General features: G+C 37.1%; 1 protein-coding gene across 1 annotated transcript in view; it reads right to left on the bottom strand.

The window, feature by feature from the left end:
- Positions 1-23,211, bottom strand: part of PLXNA2 (plexin A2) — a gene marked incomplete at both ends in the record, with an annotated part of 426,608 nt that overhangs the window by 15,930 nt on the left and 387,467 nt on the right. The window contains 4 exons of the mRNA XM_081322621.1: positions 9,242-9,345; positions 10,777-10,936; positions 11,646-11,792; positions 12,286-12,352. Of these exons, the coding sequence (XP_081178747.1) occupies positions 9,242-9,345; positions 10,777-10,936; positions 11,646-11,792; positions 12,286-12,352 (478 nt within the window). The remainder of the gene's footprint in view (positions 1-9,241; positions 9,346-10,776; positions 10,937-11,645; positions 11,793-12,285; positions 12,353-23,211) is intronic.

Raw genomic sequence — 23,211 nt, 5'->3', positions numbered from 1 at the left:
ATTTAGTTTATAACTTTGCTGTCTATCAAAATTAGCCTTCAGGTGGTAGAGTTGGAGCCCAAAACATCCAAAGGGCATTGATTGGTTGTCCTTGGTCTTTCAAAAGATTTTACATCCTTGTTCTTATTAGATATCATATTAGTTCCCAACAAAGACTAATCTGTGAGATTTTGGAGGTTTCCTGTGGGTTCCTTTGCTACTAGGACTAATAGTTATTAGCTATTGTTTACAAACAAAAAAGTCACTTCTAAACCTCTTTGTTTGTATGATTGTGGTTATGGTTAATTATTCTTTTGCAATAATCCAAAAGAAATGAATTCCAAACACATATCACTTTATCATTTGAAACAGAATTGGATAAATATTTCATGTTTTAAATTTCTAGAATTTAATTACTTATTGTTTGAGATCAACATTGGCGTTTTTCAAGCTTTCTGTCTAGAATTAGATTTGGGAGAAATTTCAAATAGATTTGCATGTTGCAATGAGCTATTCTAATTTATATACTCTGAAGTTATATGTGAGAATGGATGTGCTATTAAATGATATACAAAATAATTATAGAAATTGTATGTTGAAATATATGCACATTTTTATTTTAATTAGTTAAACAAAGAAATCCCCTTCATGGTTTACTGCTTTGTCGTGGTGAAGGGGCTTGCGTAATTCAATGAAGCTATGAGCTATGCCATGTAGGGCCACCCAAGATGGACAGGTCATAGCAGAGAGTTCTGACAAAATGTGATCCACTGGAGAAGGAAATGGCAACCCACACCAGTATCTTTGCCATGAAAACCCTATGGACAGTACCAAAAGGCAAAACGATATGATGCTGGAAGATGAGCCCCTCAGGTTGGAAGGTGTCCAATATGCTACTGGGGAAGAGCAGAGGGCTAGTACTAGTAGCGCCAGAAAGAATGAAGCGACTGGGCCAAAGGTGAAAGGATGCTCAGCTGTGGATGTATCTGGTGGTGAAAGGAAAGTCTGATGCTGTAAAGATTTTTTCTCCATAGGAACCTGGAAAGTAAGATCCATGAATCAAGGCAAGTTGGATGTGGTCAAACAAGAGATGACAAGACTGAACATCGACATCTTAGGAATCAGAGAACTAAAATGGACAGGAATGGGTGAATTTAATTAAGATGCCCATCAGGTATACTACTGTGGGCAAGAATCCCTCAAAAGAAATGGAGTAGCCTTCATAGTCAATAAAAGAGTAGGAAAAGCAATACTGGGATACAATCCTCAAAATGACAGAATGATCTCAGTTCGAATCCAAGGCAAACCATTCAATATCACAGTAATCCAAGTTTATGCCCCAACCACCAGTGCTGAACAGGATGAAATTGACCGGTTCTATGAAGCCCTACAGCAACTTATAGAACTTACACCAAAAAATGATGTCCTTATCATCATGGGGGATTGGAATGCTAAAGTAGGAAGCCAAAAGATAACCGGAATAACAGGCAAGTTTGGCCTTGGAGTACAAAATGAAGCAGGGCACAGGTTGATAGAATTTTGTCAAGAGAATATGATGGTCATAGCAAACACTCTTTTCCAACAACCCAAGAGACGGCTCTACACATGGACATCACCAGACGGTCAACACAGAAATCAGATTGACTTATGTGCTCTGCAGCCAAAGATGGAGAAGCTCTATACAGTCAGTAAAAACAAGAACAGGAGCTTACTGTGGCTCAGACCATGAGCTTTTCATTGCAAAGTTAAGGCTTAAACTGAAGAAAGTAGGGAAAAGCACTAGGCCACTCAAGTATGAATTAAATCATATCCCTGTTGAATATATAGTAGAGGTGACAAATAGATTTAAGGAATTAGATCTCATAGACAGAGTGCCTGAAGAACTATGGACAGAGGTTCACAACATTGTACAACAGGTAGCAACCAAAACCATCCCAAAGAAAAAGAAATGTAAGAAAGCAAAATGGCTGTCTGAGGAAGCTTTGCAAATAGCTGAGGAAAGGAGGGAAGCAAAAGGCAAGGGAGAAAAAGAAAGATACACCTGATTGAATGCAGAATTCCAGAGAATAGCTAGAAGAGATAAGAATGCCTTCTTAAATGAACAGTGCAAAGAAATAGAACAAAACAGTAGAATAGGGAGGACCAGAGATCTCTTTAAGAAAATTGGAGAGATGAAGGGAATGTTTCATGCAAAAATGGGCATGATAAAGGACCAAAATGGCAGGGACCTAACAGAGGCAGAAGAGATTAAGAAGAGGTGGCAAACTGACTATGGTACCATTGACTATGGTAAAGAATTTGATAGTGTGGATCACAACAAACTGTGGCAAGTTCTTAAAGAGATGGGAGTACCAGACCATCTTATTTCTCTTTTGAGAAACCTATATGTGGGCCAAGAAGCAACAGTGAGAACTGGACACGGAACCACCGATGGGTTCAAAATTGGGAAAGGAGTCAGGCAAGGCTGTATACTGTTGCCCTGCCTATTTAACTTATATGCAGAGCACATCATGAGAAAGGCAGGGTTAGAGGAATCAAAAGTTGGAATTAAGATTGCCGGAAGAAATATCAACAACCTAAACCGGTCAGTCCTAGAGGAGATCAACCCTGACTGCTCTTTAGAAGGTCAGATCCTGAAGTTGAAACTCAAATACTCTGGCCACCTAATGAGAAGGAAGGACTCACTGGAGAAGAGCCTAATGTTGGGAAAGATTGAGGGCAATAGAAGAAGGGGACAACAGAGAATGAGGTGGCTGGATGGAGTCACTGAAGCAGTAGGTATGACTTAAATGGACTCCAGAAGATGGTAGAGGACAGGAAGGCCTGGAGGAACATTGTCCATGGGGTCGCGATGGGTCGGACATGACTTTGCAGCTAACAACAACAACAAAACAAAGAAATAAAATACTCAAGCAGGCTCCTTCTGAGATAGATTTATAAGATTATTGTAATTCCACTTGTACTGTTATTAAATAAAATATAGTTCTAATCTTCTTGTGGAGTCAGTTACTTGATTTGGTTTACCTCTTAGGCTGTCATAGGGCAAAATAAGAAATCTGCTAGTTATATATTATGTGCAGCTTGGTGGGGTTGCATGTACTTTTTTGGTTTATAATATATTTCTATTGGTTCATAAACTCCCACTAAAGATTGAAAAGCCCCACAAAATTTGTGAATCTGTTTTGGACATTATTAGATATCATAGTATTTTTAGAATAAACTACAGCTAGCAATGGAACAAAAACGAATACAACACACTTTTAGTCACAATTATTGTCTTAAATTGTACACTTGGTCTATTCTACACTTGGCTCCAAATAATTTCTAGAGTCACTATTAATTACAGTAAAACAGATAATCTTGGCTCAAGATTACATCACTATTTAGTATTTCTTAATTTCTACAGAAATCTAACTCTTTTTTTAAAAGAAAAAATCACTAATAACTTGCAACTAGTATGTGTTAAAGTGTCACTTTGATAAAATTTCTATTCAAGAAAAACTAGGTGCTCCCTGCAGCTTAAACAACTTTGAGTTGAGCTGATAAATGATATATTAAGAATAGATTGTGCACATTTAGTAGCAAATTATTTCTTTTTCATTCTCATGAAATGGAAACAGCTATTACTGTCAGCTGGGGCAACAGTCTGATTAATGCAAAGGGCAAACCAGGAGCACAGGAAAATACTAGCAACTCTGTAATACATGCTTTAGGCAACTAGTACTAAAGAGAAATTAGCATCTCTTAGTCCAACATTTTGTTTCTCACAGCAGCCAGCCACATTCTTCTGGGCTACTCTCAAATTGGAGATGGAGGCATATTTATTTTCTGCCATTGTTTGCCTGCAAGTGAAATTTGGAGGCATGATGTCCCTAGTCTAGAGATAACCTTGCTTTTCCAAGATTAGTCAGTCTTAGGAAGCTAGAATCTACAAATTTATCCAATCCTACTGTAAAGCCAGTGGCCATCATCACATCTTGAAGTCATAAATTCCAAAATTAATTATGCAGTCTGTGAAGAGGGCTTTGGCTTTATCTGCTCTTAATCTCCTATCAATCAGTGTTATTGGATGACCTCTGGTTCTACTGATTTGAGTGGGAGTAAATGTCACCCTGCCCACTTTCTCCATAGCAGATATGTTTTATGCCTCTTAGTCCTGTTCCCCTGAAGTCATTTTCCCCCAATCCCATTCATTCAAGCCTTTCCTCTTAAGCAAAAGATTTCCCAAACTTTGGTTGTATCTTCTGGACTTTTTAAACTCTATTAACTAGAATTGAAGATAGTATTATAGAGTTGACAGTGACATAAAGACATTACAATGTTGGCAGTTTTATTTTCAATAATTCCCTAATGTCCCCTAACATAGAGGCTATCTTTTCAAAGTCATTACCCACTAGGTTGATATTTCTATTGAATTATCCACTAAAGCTCCAGTATGGTATTATATTTAAGGTGTTTAATTATCCTCACCGTGAAAAATCATTGGCTGACTTTGGGCTAGTGATAGTCTCTCTTAGTGCAGTTCTACATCACAAGTAAAATGAAGGGAGTTTCCCATGTAAGCTTAGAAAAAAGTATCTTATATATCTTAAAAAGAGAGGGAGAGAGAGAGAGATCTAGTTTACAGACAACTCAGATCCCAACAATATATATGTGAAGTTAGGTGTTTGCTCCAATGAGGATCGGGTTGCCATTTCCACAGTTTAATAAATCAGCCTGGCATGTTTACAATTACACTTGACTTTTATCACTCTAGATCATGGGTATCAAACTCGATCATGTTACCTGACGTATAGTGATGCATCACGACATTTTTTGCCTTTGTGGAGCTGGGCTCGGCATGGCCTGCATGTGATGCATCTGGCCTGCAGGCCACCAGTTTGACACCCCTGCTCTAGATAGTTTGGTATTTAAGCAATTCATTACTTGACCGTATTTCAAGGATACTTATGAACAAGTTAAAAAGTATCAGTTCCAGTGAACATACTAGAGACACTCCACTTTTTCCCTCTGAGAAAATTGCTCATTTCTTTCACTCTTTGCCTTTTGTTTTTTAACCAGTTAACAAACAAAATACAAACATACTGTACATACATACATACATACATACATACATACATACATAAAATCAATCCATAAAAAGACAGACAGGTCCTTTTATCCCATGACATCAGTGTAGTTTATTCAGTAACCTTGGAAGAGGAACGTGCCAAAGGCTGTTTGAAGGATCTAGTATACAACATCAAGAGGGCTATTGCCATATATGTGCCAGGTGACACTCTCAGAAAACTTTGAAAAGTTGGTGGGGCAAGCTTTACATTTTGTGAATTTTCCTTCTGCAAGGTTTTTTTCTATTAAATGCTTAATTTTCTTTATTCTTTTTACTAATTTTATTAATTTGCCTAAGAAGAAACAGTGAGATAACCAGCTCAAGACTTCCTGGGACTCATTTTAAAACTCAATATTACTTAAGCTACCTTTCAGGCCTCCTGTTTTTAGTGCAGATTTTCTTAACTAGGTGGTTTTCAGTTTATTGAAGCATGACAGTTTGTTGTAGCTATATCCAACATGTAGTTCTTTCCTAAACCTTCAAATATTCCCAGTTAGCTTGATGATGAGTTCACCTCATTGGGTTAAAGCTACTTTCTGAGCTCTATGTATTCTTTGCAATTGAAAATTCATTACATTCTCCTGCCATACAATTCTTGTCTGCACAATGTGATTTGCAAGTGTAAAAACACTGAATCCTTGGGGAAATGAATTTATCAAACAATGAAGTTCTAGGTTTGCAAAAGTGACTAGGAGCTGAGTAAGAATCTGATTCAATTATTTGTTGATTGAATATAAATAAACTTAATGTGACATCAAGAATTTCTGGGTCCCCACATATCCTTGTAATGGGCACAAAGTTGACCAGAGAACACTCACAAAAGCTAAGAAATAAATAAATAGGAAAGGTGCTTAAATCTTAAGTGGAGGTTAATTCTTATTTAACTTTGTTGGCTATGCTATTAGCAAAGATGGTTAAAGATTGCACTGGATTTTCACAAGTATTTTTATAACAACAGAGTGATTTGCTTCCTTTATTTATGGTAAAATTGGCAATCAACAAGAAAAATTCAGCAATCATTCACTCTATTCAATGATATATATTTGAAAATGTTGGTTTTAAAAATGTATAATTGACTGCCATGCTCTTGCCTAGCTTTTCATATTATTTATTTAAAATCAGCATGACTATCACTAAATTGCTATGTAGACATGGATAATGTATGTTTCTATTTAAAGAGGGATGTTGGCAACTTACTTGCTAACCTTGAAACACAACTTTCCTGCCATATAATATTTTGGTAAATCCCAAGAGAGGAATAATGTTGATTTTAGAAGCCCAGTGCACTAGGACAAGTAGAATAAAACAATTTGGGGAATGAATAGGAATATTGTAATTGGGACATATTTAGCTTCACAACTGCTTTAGATTTTTTTAATTTTTTTATTTTTTCCCATAGAAAAAACATGAAGTTTTTGTCATAGATGCAGTCAAGGTTCTTTATAGAAGAGGAAAATTGTGGCTTCCTTCCCCATCTCCATGTACTGAGCATAGATGTCAACAGAAAGACTACATTCAGCATCTGTGCAAAGGTCCACATCAGAGACAGTTCTCACATATAGAAGTCTATACTTCAGAATTTTTAAAATGCATTCATACATAACTGCCAGGCCCATTAGGTAGACCAGATTAGGAAATCAACACCAGAGGAAGGCGAAACTACTTTAATGAGACTGGCTATAACAACAGAATCTTGAAAACCTGATTTTGCCATACTCCCTCCACCATCTTATGATGGAGTGAATTAGAGAGGCATCTGCTTGACACAGTTCCAAAATTTATATAGTTGCTGGGGGCTTAAAAATAATGTTTATGCCCCTTTTGTCCAGGCATCATCCAGTGTACCTCTATCGAGGTCATCTTTCCTACACTGTACACTAACTACAATCACTGTGTTTGGGATCAAAAGCAAACAATTTTAGAAGGAGGGTCAAGAGGGCAATTTTACTCTTTGATAATTTTATTACGATTCTTTTATGCTGGATTATGTAAAGGTCAAGGGGGGTTTATGCTGTAGGTTAAAGGTGGACAAATAATATTTCTGATGTTCAAATCCAATTAATTTATCTGACAATTGAGATCTATTTGCTATTGTCCATGTGAGTATTTGTTCTTATAGTAGATGAATATCTTCACTGAATAAGAGCTAAATCGAAAACATATAGCTGTGCATGGGCTCCAGGTCACGTTAAATGAGTTTAACTAATATTTCTTAAAGGACCAAATTGTAACTAAATTGTTTCACTTGAAGGACACTGTACAGCATCCAGAAGAATCGATAGATACACAGTATTTAATTCAAGCACAACTAATAATTTTCTGGGTATCATCTCCTAACCAGCCTTGACAAAAATCACATATCCTCACTATATTGAATTCTAAACATGTGGTTGAACAACAATTTCCCGCTCTTTTTTTATCCTTAAAAGAGTTAATAAATAGGAGACTAAATGGATATGAATAAAAGGATTACTCATAAAAATAGCATAATTAGGATTTGTTGTAGTGAGCCATTTCTACTCTTTGGAATATTGTTGATCATGATGATTACAAATGTACACCAGACTTGAGCAAGCAGATAGGACTGGCTGATATTCATACTGAGAATTGGCAACATATCATCACTAGCACCTTTTGATGCCATAGTTATTGCTTGTTTAATCAGAAAGTCAGAATTTGTATGCTCTATTGCATATTGGACTACATCCAAAATGAAAGGTGAAAGTCACAAGATTTCACAATATGGAAACAATGTTATATAAAACTAGCATCTCTTCCTAAAAGCAGCTTTCTAGGTGGGTTCGTTGAAAATTATTTACACATGCAGCTTGACAGCCTGAGATGTTTATTTTGACTGTTTCTTATGGAGCTACCTACTTCAGGGAAGAGAATATTCCATAAAACAGTCACTAGGGCAAGGAAAGCTTGCCAAGTCTAGTTCCCTAGAAGATGAGATCCACAATATACCTTCTCTTCCAGATGTGAATGGACAGACAGATCTAACTGGGGACAAGCCTCCCTCAGATAACCCATCCCCATGCCATGAAGGGCTTTAAATGTTGCATGTAGCTGAACCTTCTTGATACTTGATACTTTTCAAGAGCAGAGTGCATTACAATAGACCATGTGGAAGATAACATGTGCGGCTGTGACCAAAGCCACTGATTTAGGCAGAAGCCCAACTGCACGCTATCCAAATCTGTTCATGGGCTCTCCTAGATATGAGTGCACTGGTCATGAGCAGGAGTCGTTAGTACAAGAGGACTCCCAGATTGCACATTGAGTCTGTCTGGGGCAGTGCAGCTCTACCCAACACCAAAGATGATATAGTCCTAGAACTGGTGTCCTGAACTAAATCCAGAACCTCATCGCCTCCAGGGACTGGGTACAGCATTTGCAGTATTGCTTAATTTTATCATGGGCAATAAAAAAGCATACTGATGACCTAATCAGTATATTGATCACCCCATCACAAAAGATGAGCTCACCCAGTGGACTCATGTAGATGTTGAATAAAGAGTACTGAATCCTGTGCATGGCTCTAAAGAGCAGATGGCTGAATTCACATCCTAAGGACTTCCTTAGGCCTAGCATGCTCAGTCCAGTCCTAGATTATTGGGCAAGATTCCTCCCCAGACCTCTCTATCAGATCTGCAACAAGGCTGGTGTCTAGTTCTGAGAAAATCTGAGCAACTGTGCACAATATATACTAAACAAATGTCTCCACATGCCCATGCAAGAAGTTCTCTGAGCTGAAAGTCAGTGTCTCTGAAGGTCCACTAACAGGGTAGTAAGGTTGAAATCAGAGAAATGCAATGCAAAACTGGTATAAAACAACAGTATTGTGTTCCATGCTTGCTGCCTTTTTAGCTCATCTGCATATACTGTCTGTCTTAGGAACACAGCTGGCATTTTTAATTTATTCAATTTACAGGTCTGCTTGTTTCTGTCAGATGTGCATCAGGACGGTTTTCCTTTTTAATATGGGAACATGCTGAACCATTTTGATTTATCATCTAAATATGCCTCTCATTGCCTGTCTTGTTAGAAAAGATGCTGAGGAATTAGAATTCAGGTATTTTCCCACCCCTTCCCCCTTTCGGTCCACTCAACTAATTTCTGTGACCTGCATGCTAGGTTTTGTTTGCCTACCTGATAATGAATCAGTGTGTTTAACCGCTTCCAGTCACCCTCAATCTTGGTTGTGATGTCTTCATCCTGAAGTACCACACGTGCTATTCGACCTTGGCGCCATTCTACAAAAAGAGTAACAACAGACTCACGAATCAGGTCAGAAGCCTAGAAATCTCATTGTGGGAATGGCAATCTCGAAATGCTGATCTTTCATAAATAAATAATATAAATAAATAAATAAATAAATAAATAAATAAATAAATAAATAAATAAATAAATAAATAAATAAGAAATGACTTTCAACAGCTGTTTACCCCTTCACAAATTCAGTTGATATTTGCTGATTTCAACATATGAGACTGGGGAGACTGACCTCAATATTTCAGAGCACATTGCAGACAATCTGTTGTAATCTCCCATTTATACAGAAAACCTTCTGGGAGATCTTAGAGAATTAGGCAGCATCAGAATAGTCAAATGTATATAAGTTAATTACATTGCTTACAGCTGACTTTATTCTTGTTATACATTAAACACATAATCAGAATCATGTATTGTGGGGATGGTAGGGAAAAAAACTTACCTCTGAACTTTTAAATTACAAAATAATTAAACTTTACAATTTATTCTCTTTCCCCAGTAAAAACCCTCCTTTATCTAGTCTTATTTTTGTTTTTATATATAAAATGAGATAGATCAGATGACAAAGCTGGGGATTAGCTCTTTCCAATTGCTTCCAATCCACACTAAGACCTTATATGTTTAATTTAGAATAATATGAGGATTGGCTGTACCCTAAGCAAGTATCCTCTTATGTAGCTTAAATCTGAATCAATCCAGAATTGATATATTTTGTAAATAGTGAAGGAAGAAGAAACTAAGACCACCTTCACAATAAACAGTATGTATATCTACACTGGACTTTCCTTTAGCAATCTTACCCCCAATAAGGACACTACATTTGTGGTCAACTGTCAACTCTATAATGAGCCTGGCTGCAGCCATATTTCTTTTAGTCTAGGTTGCCACATAGAACAGGGGGAGGGGGGCTTGCCCAGGTGCTTCACTAGTCAAAATAATATTCTCTCCTGTGGGAACCAAGGTCATCTACTGCTCCTGTGATCAGGGACTGAGTGTTGTATAAGAAAGCCCACCAAATGAATGCATTGGGGAATGTAGTGATGTCATAGTTTTGTGGGTGGGACATTAACTGGAAAATTTTGTAACTGGAACATTTTTAGTGGGAATTTCAGACTTGGTTTCACTTTTGATCATGCTGATACTTTGTAACTAATAAACATGTTCTTTGAGGAATTTCCAAGCCTCAGAGTTCTGCTTTATTTGTCTATTGAAACCAAGGCATCAACACAGAGTATTTTTTCTATATATAGAATATGAATAAATATAATAATACTATAACCAAATACATAGTTCTAAATTGAGACAATTTCTGTATGATTTTGTATGGGTTCCTTACACATCATGACCCCTTCACAGAGAAAACCCAAACTCACATATTTCTCTCTGCTATCACAAAATAAAGAGATTCCTACCCAAGTCCATGTCAACAGCTCGAGGCCTTTGGGAGTATGGGACATTTTTATATACTGCATCAAGAATCTTCTCCTTGACTTGTGTGATAGTATCACAGTTAAGCACTTTCACAGGAATCTCAGGACTATTTTCATTATCTGGATTCACACAGTTCAAGATCTAAAAAAGCAAAATAATTAAAATGGAAGCTGAACTTGGAAAGGCTAGGGAGAAACCATCACCATTTAGTCATAGTAATGATTAGAAATAAGCTGGAAATATTTTACTGTATATAGATCCAACAAGAAAATCTAGAGTGTTACATTAGTGTTACTTAGATTGGGAAAATAATTCCTTATGTCAGGTTAAAAAAAGCCTTTATGTGGAAATAGGATATAAACTTCATTGAATTTGCTAAATATATACACAGAAATAGATTGCCATTCGATTGCATGTATATTTTCCAAATGAGAAAAAATTGCTTATATGAAGTGAAATATACAATGGTTTGGGAAGTTAATTTCATCTTTTCAGTTATACATAGAAACATCAAATAAACTTATGAAACATAAGTAAAACCCTTTGACAATTAGGAATGTTGGGTTTCACTACTGAAATTAAGGGGCCTCAAAGTATAAGGCTTAGTTTTATTTAAGGATGCCCTCAGTAACATTCCCTTCCTCACTTGTTCTAAGAAAGCCTCTCTGTTTTGATATTTTAAATTGCCATATATGTTCCCTCATGAGAAAGTTCCTCTATCAGAATATTTTGGAGGTATCATGGAGATTCTTGGTTTAATACATATATGGATCCAGGGAATCAACCCTTGCTATATTTCACATCAGCGGGTGATGGTAGCATAAACTGTTGAGAGAAGACTCCCACTCACCAGTGTTTTGTACTCAATCTGCTGCCTGATCAGCTTGTCCTCACTGAGGGAATAACGTGCTTCCCCTGTAATAGCATCAATTGGGCCTTTCTCCATCTGTTGCTTGATGGCACAGTACAACATGAAGAGTGGTTCTCCAGCACATTCCTGGTTGGTAAGGAAAAGAGTTTACACAGCAATTAAGAAATATCTTATTTAAGAAAAGCTAAATGTTAACATTGTTATACTTTAGTTTTTTTAATCAAGCCATTCAGACAATTCACTTTTTTGTTGCTCCAAATTTAATATGGTTTAGAAATAATATGCTATTTCTTTTTGGTAGCATTTATTGAAAAGAAAGGAAGATGGATTTTTAAAATCTTAACATTTATTCTGGAAATACATAATCCTATGAGATAGTCTTATGTAGCTAAGCAAGTCAAATACACTGCTAGTAGTATACTCAATGTATTAATTAGTATCAGTAGTAACCCGACTAAAAGGCAGCTTTAAAAGTGAACTATGTACTGTTTTACGTATTATTTCCAGCCTCTGGACTGGTTTTCTATCATTCCCCTTGAAAAATTAAATATAATCGACCAAACACAAAAAGTATGGAACAAAGAAAATGGAACCAAGGGTAAAGCCACTGGTTCCTTACCTTTAGGAACTTGTGGAGTAAGAAAGCAAACCAATTAGTCAGCATCTTCTCAGCTACAGACTCTGTCCTAAGAAGAAATTAGAAATTGTTTTCTACAGTGCTTTTTTTGTAAAAGAAAAAGGTGCCGGAACTCACACATGTCATACAACCAGCCTTGCCTACTCTACAAGGTTCCATCCAAAAAAGTTGCCGGAACTCTGTTCTGAGCGTTCTATGACAAAAGAAGCCCTGGTTTTGTATATATCTGAAATAACAGGTAGTTATTCTCTGCTCAGTAGCCTTCTCACTGCTCATTTTGGGAGAGAGTTACTAAAAGATGAACATGATTATAAAGTACAGGTCCTGACAGAATTAGCTTAACTTCTTCCTGCCATTTTTGCTCTCTCAGAATTTCTTTTCTTTTTTGCTTTTGAAAGCTTGTAACACAATATTCGACTTATAATTACAATTGAGTCCAAAATTTCTGTTGCTAAATGAGAGAATTAAGTGAATTTTGTCCCATTTTATTACTTTGTTAAGTGAATCACTGCAGTTAAGTTAATAACATGGTTATTAAGTGAATCTGGCTCCCCCCATTGACTTTGCTTATCATTAGGTTGCAAAAAGTGAACACATGACCCAGGGACATTGCAACTGTCATAAATATGAGTCACTTGCCAGGCATCTGAATTTTGGTCATGTGACCATGGGAACGCTGCAATGGTCGTAAGTGTGAAAAACTATCACAAGCCACTGATGTTTCAGCTTTTTTCAGTGATTTATGACAGTTATGATAGATTCTACTTTTTTGAACAGTCATTAAATGAACTGTTGTAAGTCAAGGTGTACCTGTACTTTAATTAGTAATATTTTGACTACTAAGTATCCTTCCTTTTAATATATATCTACAATGGGTCACTAGAGACCAACATGATAAGAGTTCAAATGAAAATGCACCTTCTTTTAGGTTTCAGAATTTCTCCATTTAGTAAAACTTTTTAATGAAACAATCAAGAAAGAAAACAGCCAAGGGTTTAACTATCAGAAAGTCTCTGGTGCTTCCCCGTCTCAGACACACACAGTTCATATAAGCATAAATATACTCCACATACCCTAACATGACAGCAAAAATAAATGAGCTATCCCAACAAAAATATTTCTTTTACAGCCACATATGCATTAAGCCACAAACAACCGTGTGTTATAATATTTAAATCTGTTCCATTTTACTACTGAACATTTTTGCTTCCAAATAATCCCATTTTTGCATTATGGGATGCCTGGGATGATGATGATGATGATGATTCAGAAGAATTCCAGGTTAAGAATAGTTTTAGTATCCAGACACCAAATCCAAACTTGAAAAAACATATGGATCCCTATTGAAACAGATAAGGAAGCCAGTGCATAAGTGACCCTTGTAAGCTCCAGTGCATCTGAATATTCATGGATCTCTAATTTGTGACACTATTTTAAAGCAGCAAATGAAGGTTATGATCAGAAATCTTGACTGAGTCAGTAAGTCAATTAAGTGTATATCACAATTCCTATAAAATTCTGGCTGCTTTTTCATGGGGAGATTATGTATAATGCAACTTTTATATACAATCTGGAGAGTGATTGGAGTACCTTAACTGAATGTACAGAAGTAAATTTATTGAGAATTAAGAATGGCTAATAAGCCAGGTGTAAGGCTATTATTAGCCCATAAAGTGGGATTTGCTTGAAGTAAAATGTGTAGAATTGTGCTTATGCAAATCCTTTGAAAAAAGTGCTTTACAAGTCATGAGTGCAGAAATGAAGCAGTTCTTTGAATTGTAGAAGCAGATTCATCTCCTTCCTGCCTTGTGCAGCTGTCTGGAAAAAGATGCGTATGTGTGCGGACAGCTGAGAGTAGCTTCCAAAACAGCTGCACAAACCTGAAAAACAGCCCATCTGCATTAATAATTTGAAGTTTATTTATTTATTCCATAGACAAGATTTGTACACATGCTAATAAAATTGCTCTACAATTTCTACTGAAGCCGGTGGACCAAGTTAGCGGTAACAATCTTGTGCACGTGCACTCACTGGAATAATTTGTTTGCTCCATTCCATGTTTAAGTAACTGAGGAAGCACTGCAGATTTAATTACAACTGCCTTTACTGTAGCTGACATGAGACAATGAATTCTGTGATGTCTGTTATGGGAACAACATGGCATGTTTGACATTCTCATGCCAAAATTTAGAAATAGAAAAATTGCATGACAAGAATGATTTGGCCTTGGAACCTCTTATATCTCTACATTGCTTTTGATATGTGATTCTAGGTACTGTACAGAATTAAAACAAAACTAGATAAAGCAAAACTGTATAAAACATTGACTATGGAGATTCTCAGTCATCCAGGTCATGGTTATCCCAAAGGTGCTTTTTCAGGAGGCAACTGAATTTTCTTGTATTTCTTTGAAGACATTTTGCTTCTCATCCAATAAATTTAGACATTTAGTTATGCACTTTGGGATGAACTCCCTTTGAATGGTAAGGGAGTATGAACGGATTTCCCAAAAACATTGCAGAGTACAGGAACAGGGCAGAAAATATCCTGCAGCCAGAAAGGTCTACACACATTTGCACTACTCAGGTGACCTTGAGGACCCAGAAAAGCTCCAAATGGCCCCAACAACTCTCTAAAAGAATGCAAATGACCAGCTGTCTGAAAGGAATATAAATCCTTCCATTCCCCACCATCCGGTCAGAGCTGAAGAAGTTTCTTTGATGAGAAGTGAAATGTCTTCAAACAAAAACAAGAAAGTCCAGTTGCCTCCTGAAAAAGCCCTTTTGGGATATGTATAAAACATTACCAAATACAATAATAAATTACTTAGCAGCAATAGATTGCTACACTATCATGACCTGTTAGTCTGATGATTGTGTTAAGATTCCCCCCCCCATCTTCCCCCTCAAAAAACCTAGCATTGAAATAAAATGCATTCAGTATATATTGGTTTATCAGAGTCAATTAGTGCCTACTATCCCCGAGATTAGTCCTGAATTCTAATCTTAGTCAGCTGTCAAATTCTCTTACGGAACAGTTTTTAGCAAAGGTTACAGTCTTGACACCTCAAAAGTGTTGCTTTAATGTTAAAATGCCTCTGTGAATTCCTTAAAGGAAGCAAGAGAAAATATATAATAATGGTAATTACTAGCACATGTCTATTTCCTGCTTTCAAGTATTTCAGAAAAATGGGATTGCCATGTGATCTGCAGAAGAAAGAAAAAAAAGAAAGAAAAACTATAAAAAGGAAGGTAATTGCATAGTTTAAAGGGCTTGGGGAGTGTCCTCTCTTTGATTTTCTTTATCAATGGGGTAGTAAAGCTAATTTCAATGTGTTTGTTCTTTACGCTGCCTCACCCTTTTCACATTTGCAAGGGAAAAAAATCAATGCAGATTGCTCACAACTGAATGTAACAATGCCCAGTTGACAGCCAATCAGCAGCCCCTCCAAAGGGGGAGTTTGGTGGAGCTATAACTCCTTACACTTGATGGAAATTATACCCTGTGTCTCAGTAAATCACTGGAATTTGTAGCTGGTGACAATCAGGGACAACAGAGTGACAATAGCTGGGGAAATTGCAGCTTTTTTAAAAGAGCCACACCCAGGACTAGTTCCCCATGCTGCATCCAATATCATCTCTAATTTAAATATAAAGGATCTTAATGTTGATTCTTAATAATAGCTTTGCAGGATGTCAGATTCTTCTTTAGAAGGTATTATTGCTTTGGTTTTACAAAGTGGAAGATTTTAAATGAGATATCAGAGAAAAAAAGTAGAGCTCTAGTACAGGATAAATTAGGATGATGCCAGCAAACCTGGCAAGAAATGGATGAACTTGTGAGGTATCTCTATTATTAATACTCTTCTGTTATTTTCTTGTTTGTTTTGTGTTTATAAGTTTTAAATGTTTTTATAATTAATTGATACATGATGTTATGTATTTATGCATTTATTGTTTTAGCTTGTTGCATGCCACTCAGAATCACTTTTGGTGAGGTGGGTGGCTATATAAATTAGATAAATAAAATTATCTGTATCTAGAAAAAGTGTGCTTCAGATTAATTCATTAGTCACTATGCCCTCTTGTTACTTTCATAGATTCTCTTCCATTGCATATTTGTCACTAATCATATCCAAATGTCCTCACCACCATGTAACCAGATTGCTCAGAAACATTCATCCTCCATTATTTTGAATGGATACACAGGGATATAAGATTTGGAATTACAATAAGCCATAGTATGATTCGGTCAGAACCCTTTTTAGCCAATTAAATGGTCACCAGTCCTTGAGAAAACTATTCTCTCTCTATGTATATGCAGCCATTTACACCAGAGCTTTACAGCCATTTCACAGATTGTACTACTTTTAGGACATGGCAATATTTGAGTACCACCAGTGCTCAGCAAGGTGTCAAAAACTTGATGACTAAAATAAAGGGGGGTGGATTTTGGGCTTTACTGGTTAGATTCATTTGCTGTTATAGAACTGTGTAGTTTATAATATTATGGAAAAGTAAAAAGTTGAGGTTCAATGTTAATGCTTCCTTCCTATTGCAACAGTGGAACTCAGAGGTCAGTGCCTTTTCTTTTCTTTTTCCCTTCTCCCCCTCACTTTTCCCTTTTTCCTCTCACCCTTTGCTCACAAACCCCCTCACTCTTTGCTAGCAAAAGCCTCTCGCTTGCTGTCATCTATTCACACATTGCTTGCAAAAGCTTCTCTTGCTGTCAATCACTCACACATTGCTTGCACAAGCTTCTCTCTTGCTCTCATCCACTGCTTGCAAAAGCTTCTCTCGCTCTTTCACTCACATGTTGCTTGCACAAGCTTCTCTCTTGCTCTCATTCACTCACACATTGCTCGCAAAAGCTTCTCTCGCTCTCATTCATTCACATGTTGCCTGCACAAGCTTCTCTCTCACTCTCATTCACTCACACATTGCTTGCATAAGCTTCTCTCTTGCTCTCATCCACTGCTCACAAAAGCTTCTCTCACTTTTTCACTCACACATTGCTCTCACAAGATTCTCTTTTGCTCTCAGTCACTCACACGTTGCTTGCAAAAGCTCCTCTCATTCACGTTGCTCACACAAGCTTTCCTCTCGCTCTTTCACATGCTTGAAAAAGCTTTTCTCTCACTCTCTCACTCACATGTTGCTCGCACAAACTTCTCTCTTGCTCTCTTTCACTCACATGTTGGTCACACAAGCTTTTCTCTTGCTCTTATTTACCCACACGTTGCTCGCAAAAGCTGCCCTCTTTCTCTTTCACATGTTGCTCGCAAAAGCTTCTCTCTCGCTCTCATTCACTCACATGTTGCTTGCACAAGCTTTTGTCTTTCTCTTTCACACATTGCTCACACAAGCTTCTCTCTTGCTCTCATTTACTCACATGTTCAGACAAGCTTCTGTCTCGCTCTCATTCATTCATGTTGCTTGCACAAGCTTTTTTCTTTCTCTTTCACACGTTGCTCGCACAAGCTTCTCTCTTGCTCTCATTCACTCACACGTTGCTTGCAAAAGCTTCTCTTGCTCTCATTCACTCACATGTTGCTCATAAAAGCTTCTCTCTTGGTCTTTCATTCACACGTTGCTTGCAATAGCTTCTCTTTTCCTATCATTCACTCACATGCTTGCACAAGCTTCTCTCTTGCTCTTTCACTCACACGTTGCTTGCAAAAGCTTCTCTTTTGCTCTTATTCACTCATGCATTGCTCGCACAAGCTTCACTCTCGCTCTTTCACTCACCCTTCGCTCACAAAGGCTGCTCACTCACTCCTCATTGCTTCACTAACAAAAGCCTCTTCTATTCTCTCTCTTTCTCCATGTATTTTTTCCTCTTCCACAAACCAGCTCCTTTTACAGCTTCTCCTCTCTCCACCCTTCTCCTTTTCTCTTCTGGGTGCACCAGAAACTCCAAACAGCATGCAGCTGCAAGTGCAGATCCTGGCGCTTCTGCCGAGCCCTGCCGCTCCAGCTGATTTCCTCTAGGCCTGTGTATAGCTCATTTCCTTCCCTGCTACATTTGGCTAGGGGTCGCGTACCATCTGCTAGGTGCTAAATTACCACCGGTGGTACACCCTGATTTACACCAATCAGTATTACATTAGTCAGGTAGTTTCAAGTAAATTTTTGCTACTTGACAAATAGTTATCTAGTTCTAGTTTAGTATAAATTATATATACAAAAAAGGAGGAACTATAATAAGAGAAAGGATAATAGGAGATTTAAAACAACCAAACTCAAGAAAATCACTATGTATCAGAATAATTTTACTGAGTATTCTTGTAGTTAATTCATTATTGTAATTAAGATTATAGGACAGTATCTTATTTATCATGTTTGTCCAGTAACACAGGAATATCATGGTTACAGACAGCATTCTCACATCACCAGAAAATTATAACCACAAAACAAATGCTAAAACTGTTGCAATGTTACCTATTTTTGTCATTTTGATCTGCACATGAAAAATAGATACATGCAAATAACATTTAGTGTCCTCTGAAGCATAAATATCTTAAATATTGGAGTCTTAGTAGACAATCACTTCAATGTGAGCCAGCAGTGTGCTGCAGCTGCCAAAAAAGCCAACACAGTGCTAGGCTGCATTAACAGAAGGATAGAATCAAGATCAAGTGAAGTACTAATACCACTTTACAATGCTTTGGTAAGGTCACACCTGGAATACTGCATCCAGTTTTGGTCACCACGATGTAAAAAAGATGTCGAGACTCTAGAAAGGGTACAGAGAAGAGCAACCAAGATGATTAGGGGGGTGGAGGCTAAAACATATAGGGAACGGTTGCTGGAATTGGGTATGTGTAGTTTAATGAAGAGAAGGGTGAGGGGTGACATGATAGCAGTGTTCCAATATCTCAGGGGCTACCACAAAGAAGAGGGAGTCAAGCTATTCTCCAAAGCACCTGAAAGCAGGACAAGAAGCAACGTATGGAAACTAGTCAAGGAGAGAAGCAACCTAGAACTAAGGAGAAACTTCCTGACAGTTAGAACAATTAACCAGTGGAACAACCTGCCTCCAGAGGTGGTGAATGCTCCAACACTGGAAGTTTTTAAGAAGAGACTGGACAGCCATTTGCCTGAAATGGTATAGAGTTTCCTGCCTGAGCAGGGGGTTGGACTAGATGACCTCCAAGGTCCCTTCCAACTTTATATTATTATTATTAAATAAATGACTAATATTTAAAATGTACTAGCTGCTTTGCTTGTTATCCAGGTCAGAACCAGAAAAACTAATACATTGTTCTCTTATAATTCTCACTCAATTTTGGTCACCTGGCTGGGAATTCTGGTGCTATCTGAAGGACTGCAATGTTGAGAAAAACTGTCTTAGAAGTGAAATATAATGACAGTAAATAATATAGATTTACTGTAACCAGAGTTAAACACTGATCACTTCATACAGATCAGTTATAAACATCACTAACATAAACAGCATCTGTTTCATTTCTACTCTTTCATCCCCCTAGAAATTTTTAAAATAGTTTTTGTAGCAGTCTGTCATTTCATTGTCATCCTAAATTGGTCCATCATTTTAATTTTAAATTCCACCAGACAACCTGTGACTGTGGGGTCACCCTTTCAGAGAAATTTCCTTACCTAAACTGAGAATTGGAATGATCATGGGCAAATTGGTATTGTTTTGGATTTAAAATTAAAGAAGAATATATCATGTTATTTGAGAACAAAGATGTGCAGTAAGACAAATATACTTTTTGTTTAACATAGGACACTTTTGATGACAACATTTGTTGTCAGTAATGAATCTGCTGTTCTTTAAAAATGATCTAACATTTTCACTTCTTTTTCCTTAGCTTAAAGCAACATAAAGGCTGACCATGCTAGAATATAGGTTTCTCCAGATAAATTGGCACATTCTCCATGATTTCTCCTTGCACTTTGTGTATAGTAAGAGCCAAGCATGCTGTATTGGAAACTGTGCCTGCTGAAGTGGGGTGTCTTCACTTACTGATAAGCTGAGGATAATTCTTGCAATCATGACAATCCATTTTTGGATGCACCAATATTTATCTTTGCTACCATGAGATTCTTCTAGAGGGGTTTTTTTTGTGATCATTGGAGTTCCACTGCAAAGCCATGAAAGATCTAAGTTCCTTATTAAAATGATGAGAGATCCTATCTTCAATTTTAGTTTATGTGGTGCAATCCAGGGAGGTCAATTGAATCAAGGAATTCTATTGGAAAACGAGTACTGTAGCATTAGCTCCTTCCCTGACAGCATCAATAGAAAAATATTATTTCATCATACCAGGGAAGTGTCTAATGGATGGAGAATGGATTTTTCTCATTATTGTATCGATACAGTTCTTTGAGAACGGCTCTGCAGGATTCTCAAATATTGGATAGATGAAATCTATATCTTCTTCCATAGTTCTTTCTGGCATAACCATATCTATTTCATCATTTTGTTTTTTCTAAATTTTTGTCTTCTCCAACATCCAATAAAAACTTAGAATATCCCCCTAGCATGTTTCTCCTCAATTAAAAATTGGCACAGCTTCTTTATTAGTATGGTTTTTTTTATGCATGAATTCTCTACATCAGCATCACTTCCACTTTCCCCAACTGATAGAAGCTGATGGAAATAGCCACAGGAAATAGTTAAAATCACCCCAAAGGCCTTATTCTTGCCACATATATCTCAAAAATCCTGATTCATGGCACCAAAGCTCTCCATTCTAATCATGGGAATCTCATCCCAGATAATAAGCCTTGCATGTTGAAGCAATTTTGTAGTATTGGAGGTATATTGGAGGTATTGTTTTAATGTTGCAAGGAGCATTTTCACTCACTTTGAAGGATATCTTGAATGTACTGTCCTACCATCAGACATGGTTTTTCTTAAATTATTACATTCCTGGTTCTTCCATTAGCATCATTCATTGAATTATGATACGTGATTATTATCAGCTCAAGATTTCTACTTTTGACACTAATTTATACTTTCTAACATACCTTTTAACCAGTTATAGATGTTTTCCTTACCTAATTTGTAAGCTGTTGTACGATTTAGGAAGTATTATATTTATCTCTTTTTCCTCCTCTGCATTTGAAGGTTTAAAGTTTTTTCCTATCCTGTTGTGATAGATTCTAGAGGGCACTGGCCATCTCAGATTCTCAGCCAAGGGAGCCCTTGTTATCTGAGATACATTTCTGTCATCATGTGGCCAGCATGAAAATATGGATTGCACTAATCTTCCTGCCAAAGTGATATCTATTTATCTACTCACATTTGCATGCTTTTGAACTGCTAGGTTGGCAAAGCTGGGGCAAGTAATGGAAGCTCACCATGTTGGATGGTTCTCAAGTCTTGGACCTGAACTATCAATAAACTCAGCATCTTAACAGCTGAGCCATCACACTCCCTCTCTGTATTTTAACACTTATTTAAAAGAGGACTCTGGGAGTTATATTTTATCATATGTTTTTCTTTTTTTTATAAAATTTGATTTTGATTATCTCATGTGAGATTGATTTCTTTCCCAAGGGCAGAAGGAAAAGCTGAATCCTCTATCCATCAAACCTACAGTATAAACTACATACCCAGAATGCTGCTGTACATAAATTATTTCAACTTTTGTATTCTGACTTTTTATTCATAAGAAATGCAACATAGTGTGTGAGAAGCCCACCTCTCATGTTACACGGTTATGGTATAGATACATTAAACCACCATTCTGAAACAGAGGTAGAATGAAGATAAGACGGCAAGTATCAAGAGGGCTTCTAACAGAGGAGTTTGAGATCCTTAGCCCTTCACTCTATGGACCTCAGCACTATTAAACACTCTCCACAAGGAAAAGGAAACAAAATAATTTGCTGTAAGAAGACAAGATAGTTAAGTTATTCAAACAGATTGTTTCATGAAGCCACATATTATCTGTATATCTCTAGCAGTGAGGGAATATATATATTTAAAAATGTAAATGGATGCATTTAAAAGTCAGAGAACCTTATCTGACACTAAGCAGTTACCATTTTGGCAAGCCTACATTTCAAATCTTCAAGAGTCTAAACTGTGCATGAAGCAAGACAAAAATCTAGCATTTAGAAACATTATCACTTTCAATGGTTGTCATTCTGACAGCATGTCAGTAAACTGATGGAAAAGGGGAAAGAAGAAATAATAGTACTCATTACACCAATGAAAACTCCAGGTGTAAGATGCTAAATATCTGTGTGGGTTGGAGAGGAAAGCTTGAATGCTGCTGCCACTTATTGATCTGAGTTAACAGCATGGAAAAGCAAAAAGATAAAGTACAGGAGGATGAGTCAAAAGAAGGATTCTTTCCAATGGAAAATGAACCATATTCACAAGATATGCCTGAATTCCACAATTGTAGAGTAAAATATAAAATATCCATAACTGGATTGAACATATTATCTGGATGGGGGCTTGGGGTGGATGTTGTGGGGGCTTAGGGTGGATGCCACCTTTTTATTTTGTTTTTTTTTTGGTCACCAAGACTGGGGTGGCAGTGCTGGGATTCACTGGCATCAAGGGGGGGAGCCAAGGCAGTTTTGCCAAGGCCTTAGTCATTGCCTAGAATGGTGGAGTAACCAGAGACATGGATCATGTTTCCTGGAGCAACACTGAAAGACTCAAAGTGAGCCAAGTAAAACACTTGGCTCATTCAGGGCTATAAGTGGGGTTGGGGTGTGTGTGAAATGCTAATATTTCTTCATGCTTATTGCATCCAGTGATAACCATCCAGTGGCTGTGTTTAGGGTGTCCTCTCCCTATTGGGTAGGATTTGCATTAGTTCCTAGTGCTTTTCTAACTGTGATTTAAGATAGTGATTATCACCCATAAACTTCTCATCACCCAGAGTCACCATCTCCTATTGTCTCTGCCCATTTAATAAGA

This window comes from Vipera berus (assembly GCF_964194415.1).
Source record: "Vipera berus genome assembly, chromosome: 3".
NCBI lineage: Eukaryota > Metazoa > Chordata > Lepidosauria > Squamata > Viperidae > Vipera > Vipera berus.
This window is presented reverse-complemented; position numbering and strand designations above follow the sequence as displayed.